The 23617-nt window shown below is 42.7% G+C and overlaps 1 protein-coding gene across 1 annotated transcript; it reads left to right on the top strand.

The window, feature by feature from the left end:
- Positions 1-2620: 2620 nt before the first annotated feature.
- LOC119339308 (10 kDa chaperonin 1, chloroplastic-like) lies at positions 2621-5661 on the top strand. The gene is made up of 6 exons (XM_037611420.1): positions 2621-2923; positions 3044-3094; positions 3878-3943; positions 4022-4069; positions 5174-5203; positions 5315-5661. Exons 1-6 carry the CDS (start codon positions 2768-2770, stop codon positions 5381-5383), a joined length of 420 nt encoding a protein of 139 aa, XP_037467317.1. The 5' UTR covers positions 2621-2767; the 3' UTR covers positions 5384-5661.
- Positions 5662-23617: the final 17956 nt, after the last annotated feature.

Raw genomic sequence — 23617 nt, 5'->3', positions numbered from 1 at the left:
TACAACGAAGGAACATGCACCATTTAGGATTTGCCCGTCGTCAATTAGGAGGGCGCCCCTATGTATCACTTTGAGCGAAATGTAGGGAACCCTAACGTCAAGGCCAGCACCAGATAGCCCGGCCCAGTTCGTGGGACGCCACATCCTCGTTCTTTCTGATTTCTCCATTTTTTTTGTTTTCATCTGTTGCTTTAACTTTTTTACTTCGTAATATATATATAAATACTTTGCATAGAAACATTTAAAAAATTTGTTAACCAAGTATTTGAAAAAAAGTTAAATGTGTATACAGAAAATGTTTCTCATGTATACAAAAAATAAAATGTGTATGTGAAAATTTGATCATGTAAAAAATGATAGTCAAGCATATGAAAAACATATTAAACAAGTATTTCAAAAATATTAATAAAGCATTTAAAAAATGTAAAATGCATATAGAATTTTTTTCCATGTACTCAATAAAATGTTTATCTTGCATTTGACTTTTTTTAATCATGCATTTGAAAAATGTTAAAATTTTGTATAGAAAAAATATTGATCATGTATTAAAAAATGTTAATTGGTATTTGAAAATCGTTAACCATGCATTTAAAAAATATTAAATTTGTATAGAAGCTTTTTTCACCAGGTATTAAAAGAACCATCTTGGATTTGAAAAACTGTTAATCAAGCATTTAAAAAATGTTAAATGTTGACCATGTATTTAAAAATGTTAATGTTGTATTTGAAACTTTTAAAACAAGCATTTAAAATGTTAAAATGTGTATAGTTTTTTTACCTGTATTCAAAAACTGTTAATCTCATATTTGATTTTAAAAGAATATAAATAGAAACAATGTTGACCATGTATTTAGAAAATATTGAACCTGTATTTGAACAATGTTAAACATGTATTAAAAAATGCTCTTGACATATATGAGAAATGTAGAATGAAAATAAAAAGAAGCAATTAAAAAGAAAAAACCCAATGAAAACCAAAAAGAGAAAGGAAACCAAAAAGAAAATAAAAAAGGAAACCAAAAGAGAACTGTAAAGGAATGAAAAACAGTTAATGCCGACAAAGAAAAAAACAAAAGAAGACAGTTGCAAACCACGAATGAAACAAAAACTCAAAGAAAAATAAGAAATAAAAGAAAAACAAGGAAAATCATGAAAGAAACATAAAGAAATAGAATAAAATGAAAAAAAACCAAAGTATAACGACGACACAAAGAAACCAGAACAACATAGAAGAAATAAGAAAACTAAACAGAAAGGCAAAAAGAAACAAAAAAACCCGAACAAACACATCAACGAACAGACCGGCGACCGAACGAACAAGGTAACACGCCATTAGGCCGGCCCATACGCGCTGCAGGAAAGCTTCACGCGATACAGATGCTAGTCTTGCTATAAGCGGGACATTACCATTCGCGCAATTAGGAGGGAGAGCTCCTGTTCGGCGCCTTATGCGCTCGAACAGGTCCCTGGAGCCCATGCAGCGCCCTGTTGGGCCGGCCCGTGAACGTACTGTGCAGCGAAGCTGTAGTAAAAAAATAAACCAGGCGAAAACATGCCTAACACAGGATTCGAACTCGGGTCACTCAGTCTACGTGCCAGGTTCGGTAACCACTAGACCAACTGCACGTTCTGGATTGATATAAAGCACCAACCTTTAGATCACTTAAAGTTTGAATTATTTAGAAAAAATCGTGAATTTAAAAACGTTCATCATTTTTTAAGAACAATTCACATACTTAAAAAAAAGATTCATCGATATTGAAAAGAGTTCAACGCTTTTGAAAAAAGTTCATCGAATTTGAAGAAAAGCTCATCAAGTTTGAAAAAAGTTCATCAATTTTGAAAAAAAGTTCATCAAATTTGAAGAAATGTTCATCGATCTTAAAAAAAGTTCACCGGGTTTGAAAAAAGTTCATAAAATTTGAAGAAAAGTTCATCCATTTTGAAAAAAAGTTCATATCAAGTTTTCAAAAAAGCTCATCAAATTTGAAGAAAAGTTCAACAAACTTGAAAAAAGTACATCGAATTTGAAGAAAAGTTCATCAATTTTGAAAAAAGTTAATATCAAGTTTCCAGAAAAGTTCATCAAATTTAAAGAAAAGTTCATCAAACTCAAAGAAATGTTCATGGAATTGAAGAAAAAATCATCAATTTTGAAAAAGGATCATCGAATTTTATAAGAAGTTCATCGAGCTTTAAGAAATAGTCACGAATTTTTCAGAAAAACATCGAACCAGGAAGAAGATTAAAGAAGAAAAGAAAAAAAGAAAAGTAGGAAATAATAGAAGGAAGAGATGTCAGTAGTCAGGTGTGAATCGGTGGCCGGATGGAAAGTGCGAACTAATTTTAGGCGGCAGGTCCTGTGTTCGAGTCTCACCGTAGCCTCATTTTTTGTGCGAAAAATAGAAGAGAGAAAAGAGCAGATGGGCCAGCCCAGCGCGAAGGGGGGTATGCGCCCGTTAGCGAAAACGCCTGTAACGGGCGCTAAAGGCGCCGAATAGGAACCAGCATTAGGAGGGGAGCTTTCCGAAATTTTCTGAAGGAAGAACTGCTGCCACCGGGCCATGAATCTTATACTAACCATACTTAACACGACGGCCCGTTAAACGTTGGCGGAACCATCGAGAAGAAACAACCCATCCGTTGCCGTCTTCCTCCTGCGAAAGGAAAGCAGATAAGAGGAGCCTCCCCCATCTCCCCGCTGAGCGAAGCAACCGAGCAAAACCCTCCTCTTTCCCTAGAACCTTCCGGGCGCATCCACCTCCCAATGGCCCCCTCCCTCCTCGCCGCCGCCGCCTCGCCCTTCCTCATCCACGGCGCCACCGGAAGCACCAGCCGCAGGCCGGTCGCCGCCGTCGCCCCCGGCCGCCGCGCCGCATCCTCCGTGCGCATGCGCGCCGCCATCAAGTGCGACCCTTCCAAGGTGACCGCCGCCGCGCCGCCGTGGAGTCGCGTCTGCTCAACTAATTATTTCCCTACTTGATAGGATCTGTGGTTCAGAGGTCTGACGCTCTGCTGATTCTCCTGCTCTCCGTTTTGTCAGGTGGAACCGCAGTCCGACCGGGTGCTCGTCCGTCTTGAGACTATCCCAGAGGTCCCTCCGCTGCGAACCAGTGTCTTTTGGTTTGCCGAATTTACTTTTGTTTATTTATTTGTTCCCATTGCTTGCTTGCTGGCTGGTGGTGTGTATTTCCCACCTGCAGTGCCTGTAGATTTCTAGTCGGATGAATCCTTCCAACTATAGCGCCGCACACGGGTGAACAAATGGCACCGAAATTGTAAGAAAGCTGTCATAAGTGGTCATGTTTTGAGATACTGAAACGCTAAATTTGGACTCCAGCTAATATCCTTCACAATTTGTAGTGTTTCCCCACTTCTGAACTTGTTTCAATTCAGTTAAGCTGGAACTTGGATCGTATATGAACGGAGCTTATATAGAAAAAAAAATACATAACCTTATGGTGCTATGAAGGTGCACGTTTGGAGTGAGAATCTAAAATATGTCAGGAAATAGTTTGCTGCATTTAATTCCACATGTGATAAAATTCGTTGATGAACTGATACGACCATCGAGCCCTATACCCTTGGGATAGTAAGAAATAATAATCGGGTGTTTCGTAATGCTTACACATACGTGTAAATAGTTGGACATGCTGTGGATCCAGTAGGCTGGAAAATTCCATTTCTTGGAGAGTAGCACTAAATCAGTATCGCTGTTTGTCTACTTGTCTAGAAGCAATATTTTCTTTGCCTAGGCTATATCACTGCATACTCTGATGATTTTACGTGCTTTGTATTTTATGTTACGAGTAAAGTTTATAGCAGAATTTTTTTCCACGTCTGGCTGATTGTTTTAAGGGAACTGTTTGAACTGCAGAAATCTGCTGGGGGAGTCCTGCTACCGAAATCTGCTGTTAAATTCGAGAGATATTTGATGGGCGAGGTAACATACAAGTCACTATAAGCTTCTGCTGTAGTAACTTTATCAGCCTACACTCACAATCTTTCTCTGTTGAGCCAGATTTTATCGGTCGGTGTTGATGTTAGTGAAGTTGAAGCTGGAAAGAAGGTGAGCAGCTTATTTCTTATTTTTTCAAGGGCATCCTTTTAATGCCTGCCCAAGCTTTTCACAGACAAAGGAGCACCGAATGCTTGCACGTGAAGCAAGTGTATGCTTGCACCTTGTTCCTTGTGCTGTTAATATTGCATCTATATAATCTTCCTGCAGTGCTCCTTTGTTGGATTCCGAAAGTATGTTAATGAAAATTGCGAGTTGGGATGTTAGTGTTGCATAAAAAGAATAGTGATTATTTTCAGTCTGGGTTGCTTGCTTTTGCCTGTATTTGCAACACAAGTTATAGATGTGACACACTTCATCTATAAGAAATTGCGCTCCATGTCTAGATAATGCCCTTTAGTGGCCAAAAGTGAGCTAGCGTCCATTGCTGGAGTAGCATAACCAGGTTGAAATATAAACAAGGCTTGTTGTCTGAAAAAACACTCTCATGCTAACCTGCAAGGCGCAACCACCAAGCAATCACACTATATTTTTATGTTCAACACCATATACCGTGCAAAATAGTCACCTCAAATTAGCTGAAAATGACCTCCATGATCAGTGAGGCCTTCTCAAAGTTTCCTACATGAGAAATTAGCTTTCCTTTTATTGACCTGGTGGTGTATGCATATCTTTCTTTAGTTACGCAACTAGCACATGCAAGGTTTGCCTATATTATAGGGCAAGGTGTGTTGAGCCTTCTAGGAAAGAAACTGACATGCATATTTTTTTTGTGTGTATTGAACAGGGATGCTTTGAATGCCAGATGTGTTTATGTTTTCTGATCAATATCATGTTAAACTAACTCCGGTTTTGGAGAAATACCGCAGTGCATGTTGTTCTTTTTTGCTGCTTTTATCCTCCTCTGAGATGATGTGAAAACAGTATGCTGCATATATCTGATAACACCTCTGCTTGCTTGTTCAATTTTCTGTCTGTTAGTTTATTATGTATCTGCAATGCTTCCTGCTCTCACACTTGCCACGCGTTACTTACAGTTTTCTTCTATCAGCTTCGATGGCTAACATAGGTGTTTCATGTATATACTCTTTTATACTAATATAAGTATGTAGCACCTGGGATTTTCTGACCATGTTCTGCTTGTGATTGTTGCAGGTTCTCTTCTCGGACATAAACGCTTATGAGGTAAGCTAGTGTCTCCCGAGTAACTGAATGTTTTTTGTGGGTTTGTCATGGTGGCCATGCCTCCTGGTTCATTGTTATGTGACTGTTCATTGTGTTGATGCATTCCTACAGGTGGACCTGGGAACAGAAGAGAAGCACTGCTTCTGCCGAGAGTCGGATCTCTTGGCTGTCGTCGCATGAGCGTACTCTTAAATTCTAGTGTGGTGCACACATGCTCCAAATGCCTTATCTCAGTTGCGCAAGCTTTTGCTAGCTTGAACTCTTTCTTTTGATGATCATGGGTTGAGTAATTGATCGAGTTTTAGACACAGGTGCTTCTTTTGTTGCCAAAAGACGGGGCACGGTGATGTAATTTTACTCATACCCACGTGCGCTTTTCCGTCTAGTAACGGTGCCCTGAAACCCTGACCTTAATGCGAACGATATTTGGAATGTGAGACGAGATGCGTTGCTGGTAATACCTTGGGCATGTGAGTATGAGACCCCGTGCCATGGCTGCACATGAAGCCTTTTTCCTAGGTAAGCTAGCTTGCCATGCAAATTGGCTCATGGATTGACTTGTGACTTGCTAGCCAGATCCGGAAGTTCAGCGGGCTGAGGCATCATCGTCTGCACATGACCGTGTGCAGTGCAGATGTACTCACGATCTCGACTGACCAAAGGACTGGAATGTTTGGTTAAGCTTTAGGCATGTTGCTAGTCAATTCACGCAGCTAGCCATGTAGAGGACTAGCGAGCCGAGCAAGTGGTAGAAAGACTGCACCCGGCTGAAAACATGGCAGGAGTAACCTGGATGAGCCAAACTTTGGCGCAAAATGAAATTGCTGGATTTCGGCAGGAAACTACTAAAGTTAGTATAAAGTTGAGTCGTAAGTGGCAAAAAAGTTAAATCACCGTTCCAAACGTGGTCTCACATAGTACATCATAGTTTGCTACAGCTACCTCAGCATCCTATGGAGTATGGATGTGGCTGGTGACCTTGGCACGTTGAACAGCTGAACTGCACAGGACGAACTGATCAAGCCTTAACTCAATGCAATAAATTGCAGTGACAAATATACAGGGAGGCAGGCCTGCCTTAGACTCTTTGGGATGCACATACTGTAAGGGTTTGTGGCATTGGAAAGGCCAGTTCGTGTTCGAATCCGGGCACATGCCCAGCCACCGTTAAACCACATGTTGTACTTGTACCCGGGGCGCAGAATCCATCGGCGCGCGCATGTAACCATTTGACTCCGCGGAATAGTTTAGCCAAGTGCTCCCACCACACCGTTCCGTTTAATCTATTATAAGCCGTGTACTGCTCCCACCACCAAAGCCTGGGGATTTCAGAGGCGGTGCACATGTTTCTGCTTGATTTGATGAACTGGCTATCGATCTAGCTGGGGGAATTATACGCTGTTGCCAATTTGGCATTCCTTCATTTGCGGATCTTACGCGTACATGGGTCAAATGATTAGCTCATTTTAGCCAGTTGAATTGGTTTCAACCAATGAGGCCGGTAATTGAAAAGTGAATACAGTCTTCCTTGATTAAGAAGCATAAGTAACTCCCAGCAAAAAAGAAAGAGAGAAGCATGAGTAACAAATGTAACATACTGTGGAGAAAGTGGTCAATGATGGGCACCGGATATGCATATCCGGCAACAGGAGATCAATCTAATTGAAACGGTGTGTGGCCCATCTAATTGACCTGCAGCCTGTTTCGTTAGTTTGCTAGTTTTTCCAGTGTCCTTGCTGACATGGGGTTTACTTGCTGCACATTTACATAACAAAAGTCAACCGTTTGGATGAACTCAGGCCGGTCAATTGTCTTGTACTCCAGTGATAGTTGGCTGATGTGAAATACCTCGATCGAGGACATCAAATCACAGATATACTCTCACAGAGGTGTGAGTAACAGGCAACAGGGAGAATATCTGGAACTCCCACCTCTAGGCAGGGCCGGTCCTGAGTTTTCGGGGGCCCGGGGCGAAACTAGAATCCGAGGGCCCCTAAATATAAACATCAAACTAATAGAATTTGAACTTTGAAAAACTTTTCTCTACATAAACTTTGGTGCAACTTTTAAGGTTTTCGCTAGTTCATCACATCACAAACAAAATATACATCCCCCTAAAAAAATACAGTACGGCCCATTAATGTTTTCTATAAAACAAAATGGTATGGGAAGTACAGTCACTTTGATCCCTAAGCTCACAACATTAGCATGTTTTTTCTCTTATACTTTGTTGCGGTCCTAGTTAATAATACAACAAAATTAACCACACCAACGTCCTAAGATTTAATTATATAGCATATTTTTTACCTATGTTCTATATTTCGTTTATTACTTTCCTCGAACTGAAAGTAACTTCACTTGGCAAGAACAGGCAAACACTATTTATCATCGACCAATTTAATCCGGCCAAGAGGCAGAAAATTTAAAATCTACGATACTTTTATTGTATAAAGAATTTACATGGTAGTATCTGTTTACCTGCATGCGACAGATGTATGGCTCATCCCCAAATTGAGCCCTCAAGCCGTCCATGGATTTCTCCCCATCCTCCAAGGACTGAAGACAACAATCAAGACGACCTTTGGTTCGGCTTGAACAGGCACGGCCTACGAGCTATGATCTCGCTGAAGTCGTACGCCGCCCCTGAAGACCTGCATCTGGCCAAGGTAGTGGATGGGCATGGCGAGGTCGCTGAAGACTTGCAACGCGGTGTACTCTTTCGGCCCGCCGGAGGGGGGCCTTAGAGTTGCCGTACCCCGCATATCTCGATGTGTGGCGCCCGATGGGCCGATGATCTCGGGCGCGCTAGATGTGAACAACAAGCGCCGATGGATGAAAATCCGGAAGACGACGACGCGCAATGGAAATCCTGTAATCAAGCGTCGCCATTACAGGCGGAGTTCTCGCTGTGGCTTACGATGTTTGTTGGGCCTCGATGGAGATCGTTGAATCAATGAAAAACTGGTGCCTACACTACTTTGGGCCAACAAAGTTGGGGGCCCCTCAGTTTCGGGGGCCCGGGGCGGCCGCCCCCCCTGCCCCCCCTCAGGGCCGGGCCTGCCTCTAGGGTGTTCCCGGTGCTCCAAACTCGGTAGCATATTTTTTAATGGTTGAAAAATTCTAAAAAAAACTAGCACATTGACACAACATCAATGTATGTTGTCAAAAAAATTCAAATCAAAATTCAAAACATTGCTCGAGATACAAAAATGACAAAATCGACATCAATGTGATAATGGGCCAAATCTAAAGCCCAACTTATGTTGTCTACTATTTACTGTCGAATTTCTCATTATGTTTCTCAAGCCATGTTTTGAATTTTGATTTCAAATATTGTGACAACATACATTGGTGTCGTGTTTATGTGCTGGGTTTTTTCAAAAAATTTCGAACATCTAAAAATGTGCTACCGAGTTTGGAGCACCGGGAGCACCCTAGGGGTGGGAGTACTAGATATTCTCCCACAGGCAACAAGTGGTTAACAACATTGCAGAATTGATAAAGTACTATTACTACAGAGCATAGTATTAGAACTCGCAAACAGAGGCTTGACTCATGGTAAGGCTTGCGGTTGTGAGCCTGCTTACCAGGGTTCAATTGCCATATTTGAGCCGTGATGCACGGGGTTTTTCCCATTTAGTTTTCCCGAGGATCAGGTTTGGTGAATGGTGGACTAGTGCCCACATTTTAAGGTGTTCGGGTAAAGCCAGGAATCACATAACTGACCATGTGCCCCCCCCCCCTCGTACCGTTGCAGGCAAAGCCCGGCGACAGGACTAGGCACTCATGCGACCTCGCTTTAGTGTGTGCCCCTGTTGTGGATGGTGTGCGGTGGAATGTGCAACTTCCAAGAGGGCGCAGACATAGCACGCGACGGCGGGGAGACTAGGTGGTGTTGCACTTGGTGAGCTGCGACCTTCCCTTTGTTGGAAATATGCCCTAGAGGCAATAATAAATTAGTTATTATTATATTTCCTTGTTCATGATAATAGTCTTTTATTCATGCTATAACTGTATTATCCGGAAATCGTAATACATCTGTGAATACATAGACCACAATATGTTCCTAGTGAGCCTCTAGTTGACTAGCTCGTTGTGATCAACAGATAGTCATGGTTTCCTGGCTATGGACATTGGATGTCGTTGATGACGGGATCACATTATTAGGAGAATGATGTGATGGACAAGACCCAATCCTAAGCATAGCACTAAGATCGTGTAGTTCGTTTGCTAGAGCTTTGCCAATGTCAAGTATCTTTTCCTTAAACCATGAGATCGTGTAACTCCCGGATACCGTAGGAATGCTTTGGGTGTATCAAACGTCACAACGTAACTGGGTGATTATAAAGGTGCACTACAGGTATCTCCGAAAGTGTCTGTTGGGTTGACACGGATCGAGACTGGGATTTGTCACTCCGTGTAAACGGAGAGGTATCTCTGGGCCCACTCGGTAGGACATCATCATAATGTGCACAATGTGATCAAGGAGTTGATCACGTGATGATGTGTTACGGAACGAGTAAAGAGACTTGCCGGTAACGAGATTGAACAAGGTATCGGTATACCGACGATCGAATCTCGGGCAAGTACAATACCGCTAGACAAAGGGAATTGTATACGGGATTGATTAAGTCCTTGACATCGTGGTTCATCCGATGAGATCATCGTGAAACATATGGGAGCCAACATGGGTATCCAGATCCCGCTGTTGGTTATTGACCGGAGAACGTCTCGGTCATGTCTACATGTCTCCCGAACCCGTAGGGTCTACACACTTAAGGTTCGATGACGCTAGGGTTATAAAGGAAGTTTGTATGTGGTTACCGAATGTTGTTCGGAGTCCCGGATGAGATCCCGGACGTCACGAGGAGTTCCGGAATGGTCCGGAGGTAAAGATTTATATATGGGAAGTCCTGTTTTGGTCGCCGAAAAAGTTTCGCACTTTATCGGTATTGTACCGGGAGTGCCGAAAGGGGTCCGGGGGTCCACCGGGGGGGTCCACCTGCCCCGGGGGCCACATGGGCTGTAGGGGGTGCGCCTTGGCCTATATGGGCCAAGGGAACCAGCCCCAAGAGGCCCATGCGCCAAGGAAACTTGGGGAGGGAAGAGTCCTCAAGGGGGAAGGCACCTCCGAGGTGCCTTGGGGAGGATGGACTCCTCCCCCCCTCTTGGCCGCACCCCTTCCTTGGAGGAAGGGGCAAGGCTGCGCCTCCCCCCTCTCCCTTGCCCCTATATATAGTGGAGAGGAGGGAGGGCATCCATATCAGAAGCCCTGGCGCCTCCCTCCCTCCCGTGACACCTCCTCCTCTCCCGCAAGTGCTTGGCGAAGCCCTGCAGGATTGCCACGCTGCTCCATCACCACCACGCCGTTGTGCTGCTGCTGGATGGAGTCTTCCTGAACCTCTCCCTCTCTTCTTGCTGGATCAAGGCGTGGGAGACGCCACCAGGCTGTACGTGTGTTGAACGCGGAGGTGTCGTCCGTTCGGCACTAGGATCTCCGGTGATTTGGATCACGACGAGTACGACTCCTTCAACCCCGTTCTCTTGAACGCTTCCGCTTAGCGATCTACAAGGGTATGTAGATGCACTCTCCTTCCCCTCGTTGCTGGTTTCTCCATAGATAGATCTTGGTGACACGTAGGAAAATTTTGAATTTCTGCTACGTTCCCCAACAGTGGCATCATGAGCTAGGTCTATTGCGTAGATTCTTTGCACGAGTAGAACACAAAGTAGTTGTGGGCGTTGATTTTGTTCAATATGCTTACCGTTACTAGTCCAATCTTGTTTCGACGGTATTGTGGGATGAAGCGGCCCGGACCGACCTTACACGTACTCTTACGTGAGACAGGTTCCACCGACTGACATGCACTTGTTGCATAAGGTGGCTAGCGGGTGCCAGTCTCTCCCACTTTAGTCGGAACGGATTCGATGAAAAGGGTCCTTATGAAGGGTAAATAGCAATTGGCATATCACGTTGTGGTTTTGCGTAGGTAAGAAACGTTCTTGCGAGAAACCCATAGCAGCCACGTAAAACATGCAACAACAATTAGAGGACGTCTAACTTGTTTTTGCAGGGTATGCTATGTGATGTGATATGGCCAAGAAGAATGTGATGAATGATATGTGATGTATGAGATTGATCATGTTCTTGTAATAGGATTCACGACTTGCATGTCGATGAGTATGACAACCGGCAGGAGCCATAGGAGTTGTCTTTATTTATTGTATGACCTGCGTGTCAATGAACAACGCCATGTAATTACTTTACTTTATTGCTAACCGGTAGCCATAGTAGTATAAGTAATAGTTGGCGAGACAACTTCATGAAGACACGATGATGGAGATCATGATGATGGAGATCATGGTGTCATGCCGGTGCCGATGATGATCATGGAGCCCCGAAGATGGAGATCAAAAGGAGCAAAAATGATATTGGCCATATCATGTCACTATTTGATTGCATGTGATGTTTATCATGTTTATGCATCTTGTTTACTTAGAACGACGGTAGTAAATAAGATGATCCCTTACAACAATTTCAAGAAGTGTTCTCCCCTAACTGTGCACCGTTGCTACAGTTCGTCGCTTCTAAGCACCACGTGATGATCGGGTGTGATGGATTCTTACGTTCACATACAACGGGTGTAAGACAGTTTTACACAGCGAAAACACTTAGGGTTAACTTGACGAGCCTAGCATGTACAGACATGGCCTCGGAACACGGAGACCGAAAGGTCGAGCATGAGTCGTATAGTAGATACGATCAACATGAAGATGTTCACCGATGATGACTAGTCCGTCTCACGTGATGATCGGACACGGCCTAGTTGACTCGGATCATGTAATCACTTAGATGACCAGAGGGATGTCTATCTGAGTGGGAGTTCATAAGATGAACTTAATTATCCTAAACGTAGTCAAAAGACCTTTTGCAAATTATGTCGTAAGCTCGCGCTTTAGTTCCACTGTTTAGATATGTTCCTAGAGAAAATATAGTTGAAAGTTGATAGTAGAAATTATGCGGACAGTAGAAAGCTTATGTCCTTAATGCATTGCTCAGTGTGCTGAACCCCAAATGTCGTTTGTGGATGTTGCGAACATCGGACATACACGTTTTGATAACTACGTGATAGTTCAGTTAAACGGTTTAGAGTTGAGGCACCAAAGACGTTTTCGAAACATCGCGGAACATATGAGATGTTTCAAGGGCTAAAATTGGGATTTCAGGCTCGTGCCCACGTCAAGAGGTATAAGACCTCCGACGATTTTCTTAGCCTGCAAACTAAGGGAGAAAAGCTCAATCGTTGAGCTTGTGCTCAGATTGTCTGAATGCAACAATCACTTGATAGTGATGTTTCTCCAAAGTCATTGCCACCAAGATGCTAGAGCTTCATGATGAACTATAACATATCAGGGATAGATATGATGATCCTTGAGGTATTCACGATGTTTGACACCGCGAAAGTAGAAATCAAGAAGGAGCATCAATTGTTGATGGTTGGTGAAACCACTAGTTTCAAGAAGGGCAAGGGCAAGAAGGGATACTTCATGAAACGGCAAATCAGCTGCTGCACCAGTGAAGAAATCCGAGGTTGAACCCAAACCCGAGACTAAGTGCTTCTGTGATAAGGGGAATAGCCGCTGGAGCAGGATTACCCTAGATACTTGGTAGATGAGAAGGCTGGCAAGGTCGATAGAAGTATATTGGATATACATTATGTTAATGTGTACTTTACTAGTACTCCTAGTAGCACCAGGGTATTGGATACCGGTTCGGTTGCTAAGTGTTAGTAACTCGAAATAAAAGCTACGGAATAAACGAAGACTAGCTAAAGGTGAGATGACGATATGTGTTGGAAGTATTTCCAAGGTTGATCAAATATCGTACGCTCCCTCTACCATCAAGATTAGTATTAAACCTGAATAATTGTCATTTGGTGTTTGCGTTGAGCATAGACATGATTGGATTATGTCTATCGCAATACGGTTATTCATTTAAGGAGAATAATGGTTACTCTATTTATTTGAATAATACCTTCAATGGTCTTGCACCTAAAGGAATGGTTTATTGAATCTCGATCGTAGTGATACACATTTACATGCCAAAAGATATAAGATAGTAATGATAGTACCACTTACTTGTGGCACTGCCATGTAAGTCATATTGGTATAAAACGCATGAAGAAGCTCCATGTTGATGGATCTTTGGACTCACTCGTTTTTGAAAAGTTTGAGACATGCGAACCATGTCTATTGGTGTATACGCATGAAGAAACTCCATGCAGATGGATCGTTTGGACTCACTTGATTTTGAATCACTTGAGATATGCAAATCATACCACATGGGCAAGATGACTGAAAAGCCTCGTTTTCAGTAAGATGGAACAAGATAGCAATTTGTTGGAAGTAACACATTTTGATGTGTGCAGTCCAATGAGTGCTGAGGCATACAGTGAATATCGTTATGTCCTTACTTCACAGATGATTCGAGTAGATGTTGAGAATATTTACTTGATGAAACACAAGTCTGAATTATTGAATGGTTCAAGTAATTTCAGAGTGAAGTAGAAGATCATTGTGACAAGAGGATAAAATGTCTATGATATGATCATAGAGATGAATATCTGAGTTACAAGTTTTGGCACACAACTAAGACATTGTGGAAATTGTTTCGCAATTAATACCGCCTGGAACACCATAGTGTGATGGTGTGTCCGAACATCATAGTTGCACCCTATTGGATATGGTGCGTACCATGATGTCTCTTATCGAATTACCACTATTGTTCATGGGTTAGGCATTAGAGACAACCGCACTCACTTTAATAGGGTACCACGTAATTCCGTTGAGACGACACCGTTTAGAGAAACCCGAGTTGTCATTTCTTAAAAGTTTGGGGCTGCGACGCTTATGTGAAAAAGTTTCAGGTTGATAAGCTCGAACCCAAAGCGGATAAAATGCATCTTCATAGGACACCCAAAACAGTTGGGTATACCTCCTAATTCAGATCCGAAAGCAATTGAATCGGGTCCTTTCTCGAGGAAAGGTTTCTCTCGAAAATTTGAGTGGGAGGATGGTGGAGACTTGATGTGGTTATTGAACCGTCACTTCAACCAGTGTGTATCAGGGCACAGGAAGTTGTTCATGTGGCACCTACACCAATTGAAGTAGAAGCTTATGATAGTGATCATGAAGTTTCGGATCAAGTCACTGCCGTACCTCGTAGGGTGACAAGGATACATACTACTTCGGAGTGGTACAGTAATCCTGTCTTGAAGGTCATGCCGCTAGACAACAATGAACCTACGAGCTATGGAGAAGCGATGGTGGGCCCAAATTCCAACAAATGGTTAAGAAACCATGAAATCCGAGATAGGATCCTTGTATCAGAACAAAGCATGGACTTTGGTGGACTTGCCCGATGATAGGCAAGCCATTGAGATAAATGGATCTTTAAGAAAAAGACGGACATGGACGGTAATGTTACCGTCTGTGAAGCTCGACTTGTGGCGAAGAGTTTTTCACAAGTTCAAAGAGTTGACTACGATGAGATTTTCTCATCCGTAGCGATGCTTAAGTCCGTCGGAATCATGTTAGCATAAGCAGCATTTATGAAATCTGGCAGATGGATGTCAAAACGAGTTTCCTTACCAACTTTCATAAGGAAAGGTTGTATGTGATACAATCATAAAGTTTTTGTCGATCCTAAGGATGCTAAAAGGTATGCTGGCTCCAGCGATCCTTCTAAGGACTGGAGTAAGCATCTCGGAGTTGGAATATACGCTTTGATAAGATGATCAAAGATTTTGGGTCTATACAAAGTTTATGAGAAACTTGTATTTCCAAAGAAGTGAGTGGGAGCACTATAGAATTTCTGATGAGTATATGTTGTTGACATGTTGATGATCAGAAATGATTTTCTAGAAAGCATATAGGGTTATTTGAAAGGTGTTTTTCAATAGAAAACCTGGATTAAGCTACTTGAACATTGAGCATCAAGATCTATAAGGATAGATCAAAATGCTTAATAATACTTTCAAATGAGCACATACCTTGACATGATCTTGAAGGTGTTCAAGATGGATCAGTCAAAGAAGAAGTTCTTGCCTGAGTTGTAAGGTACGAAGTTAAGACCTTAAGCTCGACCACGGCAGAATAGGGAGAAAGGACGAAGGTCGTCCCCTATGCTTAAGACATAGGCTCTACAGTATGCCATGCTGAGTACCGCACCTGAAGTGTGCCTTGCCATGAGTCAGTCAAGGGGTACAAGAGTGATCCAAGAATGGATCACAGTACAGCGGTCAAAGTTATCCTTAGTAACTAGTGGACTAAGGAATTTTCTCGGTTCTGAAGGTGATAAGGAGTTCGACGTAAAGAGTTACGACGATGCAAGCTTAACACCTATCCGGATAGCTCTGAGTAGAGATACCGGATACGTATAATGGAGCAACAATTAGAATAGCTCCAAGTAGAACAGTTATTTGGAATAGCTCCAAATAGAGCGTGGTAGCTGCATCTAGGAGATGACATAGAGATTTGTAAAGCACACACGGGTCTGAAAGGTTCAGACCCGTTGACTAAAACCTCTCTCACAAGCAACATGATCAAACCCAGAACTCATTGAGTGTTAATCACATAGTGATGTGAACTAGATTATTGACTCTAGTAAACTCTTTGGATGTTGGTTACATGGCGATGTGACCTGTGAGTGTTAATCACATGGCGATGTGAACTAGATTATTGACTCTAGTGCAAGTGGGAGACTGTTGGAAATATGCCCTAGAGGCAATAATAAATTAGTTATTATTATATTTCCTTGTTCATGATAATAGTCTTTTATTCATGCTATAACTGTATTATCCGGAAATCGTAATACATGTGTGAATACATAGACCACAATATGTCCCTAGTGAGCCTCTAGTTGACTAGCTCGTTGTGATCAACAGATAGTCATGGTTTCCTGGCTATGGACATTGGATGTCGTTGATGACGGGATCACATCATTAGGAGAATGATGTGATGGACAAGACCCAATCCTAAGCATAGCACTAAGATCGTGTAGTTCGTTTGCTAGAGCTTTGCCAATGTCAAGTATCTTTTCCTTAAACCATGAGATCGTGTAACTCCCGGATACCGTAGGAATGCTTTGGGTGTATCAAACGTCACAACGTAACTGGGTAATTATAAAGGTGCACTACAGGTATCTCCGAAAGTGTCTGTTGGGTTGACACGGATCGAGACTGGGATTTGTCACTCCGTGTAAACGGAGAGGTATCTCTGGGCCCACTCGGTAGGACATCATCATAATGTGCACAATGTGATCAAGGAGTTGATCACGGGATGATGTGTTACGGAACGAGTAAAGAGACTTGCCGGTAACGAGATTGAACAAGGTATCGGTATACCGACGATCGAATCTCGGGCAAGTACAATACCGCTAGACAAAGGGAATTGTATACGGGATTGATTAAGTCCTTGACATCGTGGTTCATCCGATGAGATCATCGTGGAACATATGGGAGCCAACATGGGTATCCAGATCCCGCTGTTGGTTATTGACCGGAGAACGTCTCGGTCATGTCTGCATGTCTCCCGAACCCGTAGGGTCTACACACTTAAGGTTCGATGACGCTAGGGTTATAAAGGAAGTTTGTATGTGGTTACCGAATGTTGTTCAGAGTCCCGGATGAGATCCCGGACGTCACGAGGAGTTCCGGAATGGTCCGGAGGTAAAGATTTATATATGGGAAGTCCTGTTTTGGTCGCCGGAAAAGTTTCGCACTTTATCGGTATTGTACCGGGAGTGCCGAAAGGGGTCCGGGGGTCCACCGGGGGGGTCCACCTGCCCCGGGGGGCCACATGGGCTGTAGGGGGTGCGCCTTGGCCTATATGGGCCAAGGGCACCAGCCCCAAGAGGCCCATGTGAAGGAAATATGCCCTAGAGGCAATAATAAAGTTATTATTTATTTCCTTATATCATGATAAATGTTTATTATTCATGCTAGAATTGTATTAACCGGAAACATAATACATGTGTGAATACATAGACAAACAGAGTGTCACTAGTATGCCTCTACTTGACTAGCTCGTTAATCAAAGATGGTTATGTTTCCTGACCATGAACAATGAGTTGTTATTTGATTAACGAGGTCACATCATTAGTTGAATGATCTGATTGACATGACCCATTCCATTAGCTTAGCACCTGATCGTTTAGTATGTTGCTATTGCTTTCTTCATGACTTATACATGTTCCTATGACTATGAGATTATGCAACTCCCGTTTGCCGGAGGAACACTTTGGGTGCTACCAAACGTCACAACGTAACTGGGTGATTATAAAGGAGCATTACAGGTGTCTCCAAAGATAGATGTTGGGTTGGCGTATTTCGAGATTAGGATTTGTCACTCCGATTGTCGGAGAGGTATCTCTGGGCCCTCTCGGTAATGCACATCACATAAGCCTTGCAAGCACTGCAACTAATATGTTAGTTGTGAGATGATGTATTACGGAACGAGTAAAGAGACTTGCCGGTAACGAGATTGAACTAGGTATTGGATACCGACGATCAAATCTCGGGCAAGTAACATACCAATGACAAAGGGAACAACGTATGTCGTTATGCGGTCTGACCGATAAAGATCTTCGTAGAATATGTAGGAGCCAATATGGGCATCCAGGTCCCGCTATTGGTTATTGACCGGAAACGTGTCTTGGTCATGTCTACATTGTTCTCGAACCCGTAGGGTCCGCACGCTTAAGGTTTCGATGACAGTTATATTATGAGTTTATGAGTTTTGATGTACCGAAGGAGTTCGGAGTCCCGGATGAGATCGGGGACATGACGAGGAGTCTCGAAATGGTCGAGACGTAAAGATCGATATATTGGACGACTATATTCGGAGTTCGTAAAGGTTCCGAGTGATTCGGGTATTTTCCGGAGTACCGGGGGGTTACGGGAATACGGGGAAGAGTATTGGGCCTTGATGGGCTTTAGTGGGAAGAGGAGAAAAAGGCTGCGCCCCCCCTCCCCTCTAGTCCGAATTGGACTAGGGAAAAGGGGGCCGGCCACCTCTCCTTCTCCTCCTATTCCTTCTCCTTTCCTCCCCTCTTGGTGGACTCCTACTAGGACTTGGAGTCCTAGTAGGACTCCCTATCCTGGCCGCACCTTTGCCTTGGCCGGCCTCCTCCTCCTCCATCCTTTATATACGGAGGCAGGGGCACCTCTAAACACACAAGTTGACACAAGTTGATCCACGTGATCGATTCCTTAGCCGTGTGCGGTGCCCCCTGCCACCATATTCCTCGATAATACTGTAGCGGAGTTTAGGCGAAGCCCTGCTGCTGTAGTTCATCAAGATCGTCACCACGCCGTCGTGCTGACGAAACTCTTCCCCGACACTTTGCTGGATCGGAGTCCGGGGATCGTCATCGAGCTGAACGTGTGCTCGAACTCGGAGGTGCCGTAGTTTCGGTGCTTGATCGGTTGGATCGTGAAGACGTACGACTACTTCCTCTACGTCGTGTCATCGCTTCCGCAGTCGGTCTGCGTTGGGTACGTAGACAACACTCTCCTCTCGTTGCTATGCATCACATGATCATGTGTGCGCGTAGGAAATTTTTTGAAATTACTACGAAACCCAACAGTGGCATCCGAGCCAGGTTAATGATGTTGATGTTATATGCACGAGTAGAACACAAGTGAGTTGTGGACGATACAAGTCATACTGCCTACCAGCATGTCATATTTTGGTTCAGCGGTATTGTTGGACGAGACGACCCGGACCAACCTTACGCGTACGCTTACGCGAGACCGGTTCCCTCGACGTGCTTTGCACAGAGATGGCTTGCGGGCGACTGCCTCTCCAACTTTAGTTGAACCAAGTATGGCTACGCCCGGTCCTTGCGAAGGTTAAAACGGAGTCTATTTGACAAACTATCGTTGTGGTTTTGATGCGTAGGTGAGATTGGTTCTTACTTAAGCCCGTAGCAGCCACGTAAAACATGCAACAACAAAGTAGAGGACGTCTAACTTGTTTTTGCAGGGCATGTTGTGATGTGATATGGTCAAGGCATGATGCTGAATTTTATTGTATGAGATGATCATGTTTTGTAACCAAGTTATCGGTAACTGGCAGGAGCCATATGGTTGTCGCTTTATTGTATGCAATGCAATCGCGATGTAATGCTTTACTTTATTACTAAACGGTAGTGATAGTCGTGGAAGCATAAGATTGGCGAGACGACAACGATGCTACGATGGAGATCAAGGTGTCGCGCCGGTGACGATGGTGATCATGACGGTGCTTCGGAGATGGAGATCACAAGCACAAGATAATGATGGCCATATCATATCACTTATATTGATTGCATGTGATGTTTATCTTTTTATGCATCTTATCTTGCTTTGATTGACGGTAGCATTATAAGATGATCTCTCACTAAATTATCAAGAAGTGTTCTCCCTGAGTATGCACCGTTGCAAAAGTTCTTCGTGCTGAGACACCACGTGATGATCGGGTGTGATAGGCTCTACGTTTAAATACAACGGGTGCAAAACAGTTGCGCACGCAGAATACTCAGGTTAAACTTGACGAGCCTAGCATATGCAGATATGGCCTCGGAACACGGAGACCGAAAGGTCGAGCGTGAATCATATAGTAGATATGATCAACATAATGATGTTCACCGATGAAACTACTCCATCTCACGTGATGATCGGACATGGTTTAGTTGATTTGGATCACGTGATCACTTAGAGGATTAGAGGGATGTCTATCTAAGTGGGAGTTCTTAAGTAATATGATTAAATTGAACTTAAATTTATCATGAACTTAGTCCTGGTAGTATTATGCAAATCATGTTGTAGATCAATAGCTCGCGTTGTTGCTTCCCTGTGTTTATTTTGATATGTTCCTAGAGAAATTTGTGTTGAAAAATGTTAGTAGCAATGTTGCGGATTTGATCCGTGATCTGAGGTTAAATCCTCATTGCTGCACAGAAGAATTATGTCCTTAATGCACCGCTAGGTGACAGACCTATTGCGGGAGCAGATGCAGAAGTTATGAACGTCTGGCTAGCTCAATATGATGACTACTTGATAGTTTAGTGCACCATGCTTAACGGCTTAGAATCGGGACTTCAAAGACGTTTTGAACGTCATGGACCATATGAGATGTTCCAGGAATTGAAGTTAATATTTCAAGCAAATACCCGAGTTGAGAGATATGAAGTCTCCAACAAGTTCTATAGCTAAAAGATGGAGGAGAATCGCTCAACTAGTGAGCATGTGCTCAGATTGTCTGGGTACTTCAATCGCTTGAATCAAGTGGGAGTTAATCTTCCAGATAAGATAGTGATTGACAGAATTCTCTAGTCACCATCACCAAGTTAGTAGAACTTCGTGATGAACTATAGTATGCAAGGGATGATGAAAATGATTCCCGAGCTCTTCGTGATGTTGAAATCAACGAAGGTAGAAATCAAGAAAGAGCATCAAGTGGTTATGGTTGACAAGATCACTAGTTTCAAGAAAAGGGATAGAAAGGGGAACTTCAAGTAGATTGACAAGCAAGTTGTCACTCCCATGAAGAAGCCCAAAGCTGAACCAAAGCCTGAAACTGAGTGCTTACACTGCAAAGGAAATGGTCACTGGAAGCGGAACTACCCTAAATATTTGGTGGATAAGAAGGATGGCAAAGTGAAAAAGGGTATATTTGATATACAGGTGTTTGATGTGTGCTTTACTAGTGTTTATAGCAACCCCTCGGTATTTGGTACTGGTTCAGTTGCTAAGAGTAGTAACTCAAAACGGGAGTTGCAGAATAAACAGAAACTAGTTAAGGGTGAAGTGATGATGTGTGTTGAAAGTAGTTTCAAGATTGATATGATCATCATCGCACACTCCCTATTCTTTCGGGATTAGTGTTGAACCTAAGTAAATGTTATTTGGTGTTTGCGTTGAGCATGAATATGATTTGATCATGTTTATTGCAATACGGTTATTCATTTAAGTAAGAGAATAAACTGTTGTTCTATTTACATGAATAAAACCTTATATGGTTACACACCCAATGAAAATGGTTCATTGGATCTCGATCGTAGTGATACACATATTCATAATATTGATGCCAAAAGATGCAAAGTTAATAATGATAGTGCAACTTATTTGTGGCACTGCCGTTTGGGTCATATCGGTGTAAAGCGCATGAAGAAACTCCATAAAGATGGATTTTCGGAATCACTTGGTTATGAATCATTTGATGCTTGCGAACCGTGCCTTTTGGGCAAGATGACTAAAACTCCGTTCTTCGGAACAATGGAACGAGTTACTGACTTGTTGGAAAAAATACATACCGATGTATGCGATCCAATGAGTGCTGTTGCTCGTGGCAAGCATCGTTGTTTTCTGACCTTCACAAGATGATTTGAGCAGATATGGGTATATCTACTTGATGAAACATAAGTCTGAAATAGTTGAAAGGTTCAAAGAATTTCAGAGTGAAGTGGAAAAATCATCGTAACAAGAAAATAAAGTTTCTGCGATCTGATCGCGGAGACAAATATTTGAGTTACGAGTTTGGTCTTCAATTAAAACAATGTGGAATAGTTTCACAGCTCACGCCACCTGGAACACCACATCGTTATGGTGTGTCCAAACGTCGTAACCGCACTTTATTTGATATGGTGCGATCTATGATATCTCTTTACCACTATCGTTTTGGGGTTATGCATTAGAGACAGCTGCATTCACGTTTTAAATAGGGCACCATCTAAATCCGTTGAGACGACACTGTATGAACTATGGTTTAGCAGTAAACCTAACCTGTTGTTTCTTAAAGTTTGGGGCTGCGATGCTTATGTGAAAAAGGTTTCATCCTGATAAGCTCGAACCCAAATCGGAGAAGTGCGTCTTCATACCCAAAGGAAATTGTTGGGTACACCTTCTATCACAGATCCGAAGGCAAGACATTCGTTGCTAAAATGGATCCTTTCCAGAGAAGGAGTTTCTCTCGAAAGAAGTGAGTGGGAGGAGAGTAGAACTTGATGAGGTAATTATACCTTCTCCCTTATTGGAAAGTAGTTCATCACAGAAATCAGTTCCAGTGATTCCTACACCAATAAGTGAGGAAGTTAATGATGATGATCATCAAACTTCAGATCAAGTTACTACCAAACCGCGTAGATCAACCAGAGTAAGATCCGCACCAGAGTGGTACGGTAATCCTGTTCTGGAGGTCATGCTACTAGATCATGATGAACCTACGAACTATGAAGAAGCGATGGTGAGCCCAGATTCCGTAAAGTGGCTTGAAGCCATGAAATCTGAGATGGGATCCATGTATGAGAACAAAGTATGGACTTTGGTTGACTTGCCCGATGATCGGCAAGCAATTGAGAATAAATGGATTTTTAAGAAGAAGACTGACGCTGATGGTAATGTTACTGTCTACAAAGCTAGACTTGTCGAAAAAGGTTTTTGACAAAGTTCAAGGTGTTGAATACGATGAGATTTTCTTACTCGTATCGATGCTTAAAAGTCTGTCCGAATCATGTTAGCAATTGCCGCATTTTATGATTATGAAATTTGGCAGATGGATGTCAAAACTGCATTCCTGAATGGATTTCTGGAAGAAGAGTTGTATATGATGCAACCGGAAGGTTTTGTCGATCCAAAGGGAGCTAACAAAGTGTGCAAGCTCCAGCGATCCATTTATGGACTGGTGCAAGAATCTCGGAGTTGGAATATACGCTTTGATAAGTTGATCAAAGCATATAGTTATTGTACAGACTTACAGTGAAGCCTGTATTTACAAGAAAGTGAGTGGGAGCACTACAACATTTCTGATAAGTATATGTGAATGACATATTGTTGATCGGAAATAATGTAGAATTATTCTGCAAAGCATGAAAGGATACTTGAATAAAAGTTTTTCAAAGAAAGACCTTGGTGAAGCTTCTTACACATTGAGCATCAAGATCTATATAGATAGATGAAGACGCTTGATAAGATTTTTTCAATGAATACATACCTTGATAAATTTTTGAAATAGTTCAAAATGGAACAGTCAAAGAAGGAGTTCTTGCCTGTGTTGCAAGGTGTTAAGTTGAGTAAGACTCAAAGCCCGACCACGCCAGAAAATAGAAAGAGAATGAAAGTCATTCCCTATGCCTCAGTCATAGGTTCTATAAAGTATGCCATGCTGTATACCAGATCTATTGTATGCCATACCACTGAGTTTGGCAAGGGAGTACAATAGTGATCTAGGAGTAGATCACTGGAGAGCGGTCAAAATTGTCCTTAGTGGAATACGGATATGTTTCTCGATTATGGAAAAAGGTTCGTCGTAAAAGGTTACGCCGATGCAAGTTTGACACTAATCTAGATGACTCTAAGTCTTGATCTAGATACA

The sequence above is a fragment of the Triticum dicoccoides genome, chromosome 1B, assembly GCF_002162155.2.
Source record: "Triticum dicoccoides isolate Atlit2015 ecotype Zavitan chromosome 1B, WEW_v2.0, whole genome shotgun sequence".
Lineage (NCBI taxonomy): Eukaryota > Viridiplantae > Streptophyta > Magnoliopsida > Poales > Poaceae > Triticum > Triticum dicoccoides.
Note: the sequence above shows the minus strand (reverse complement) of the source record. Positions and strands in the feature narration are given on the sequence as shown.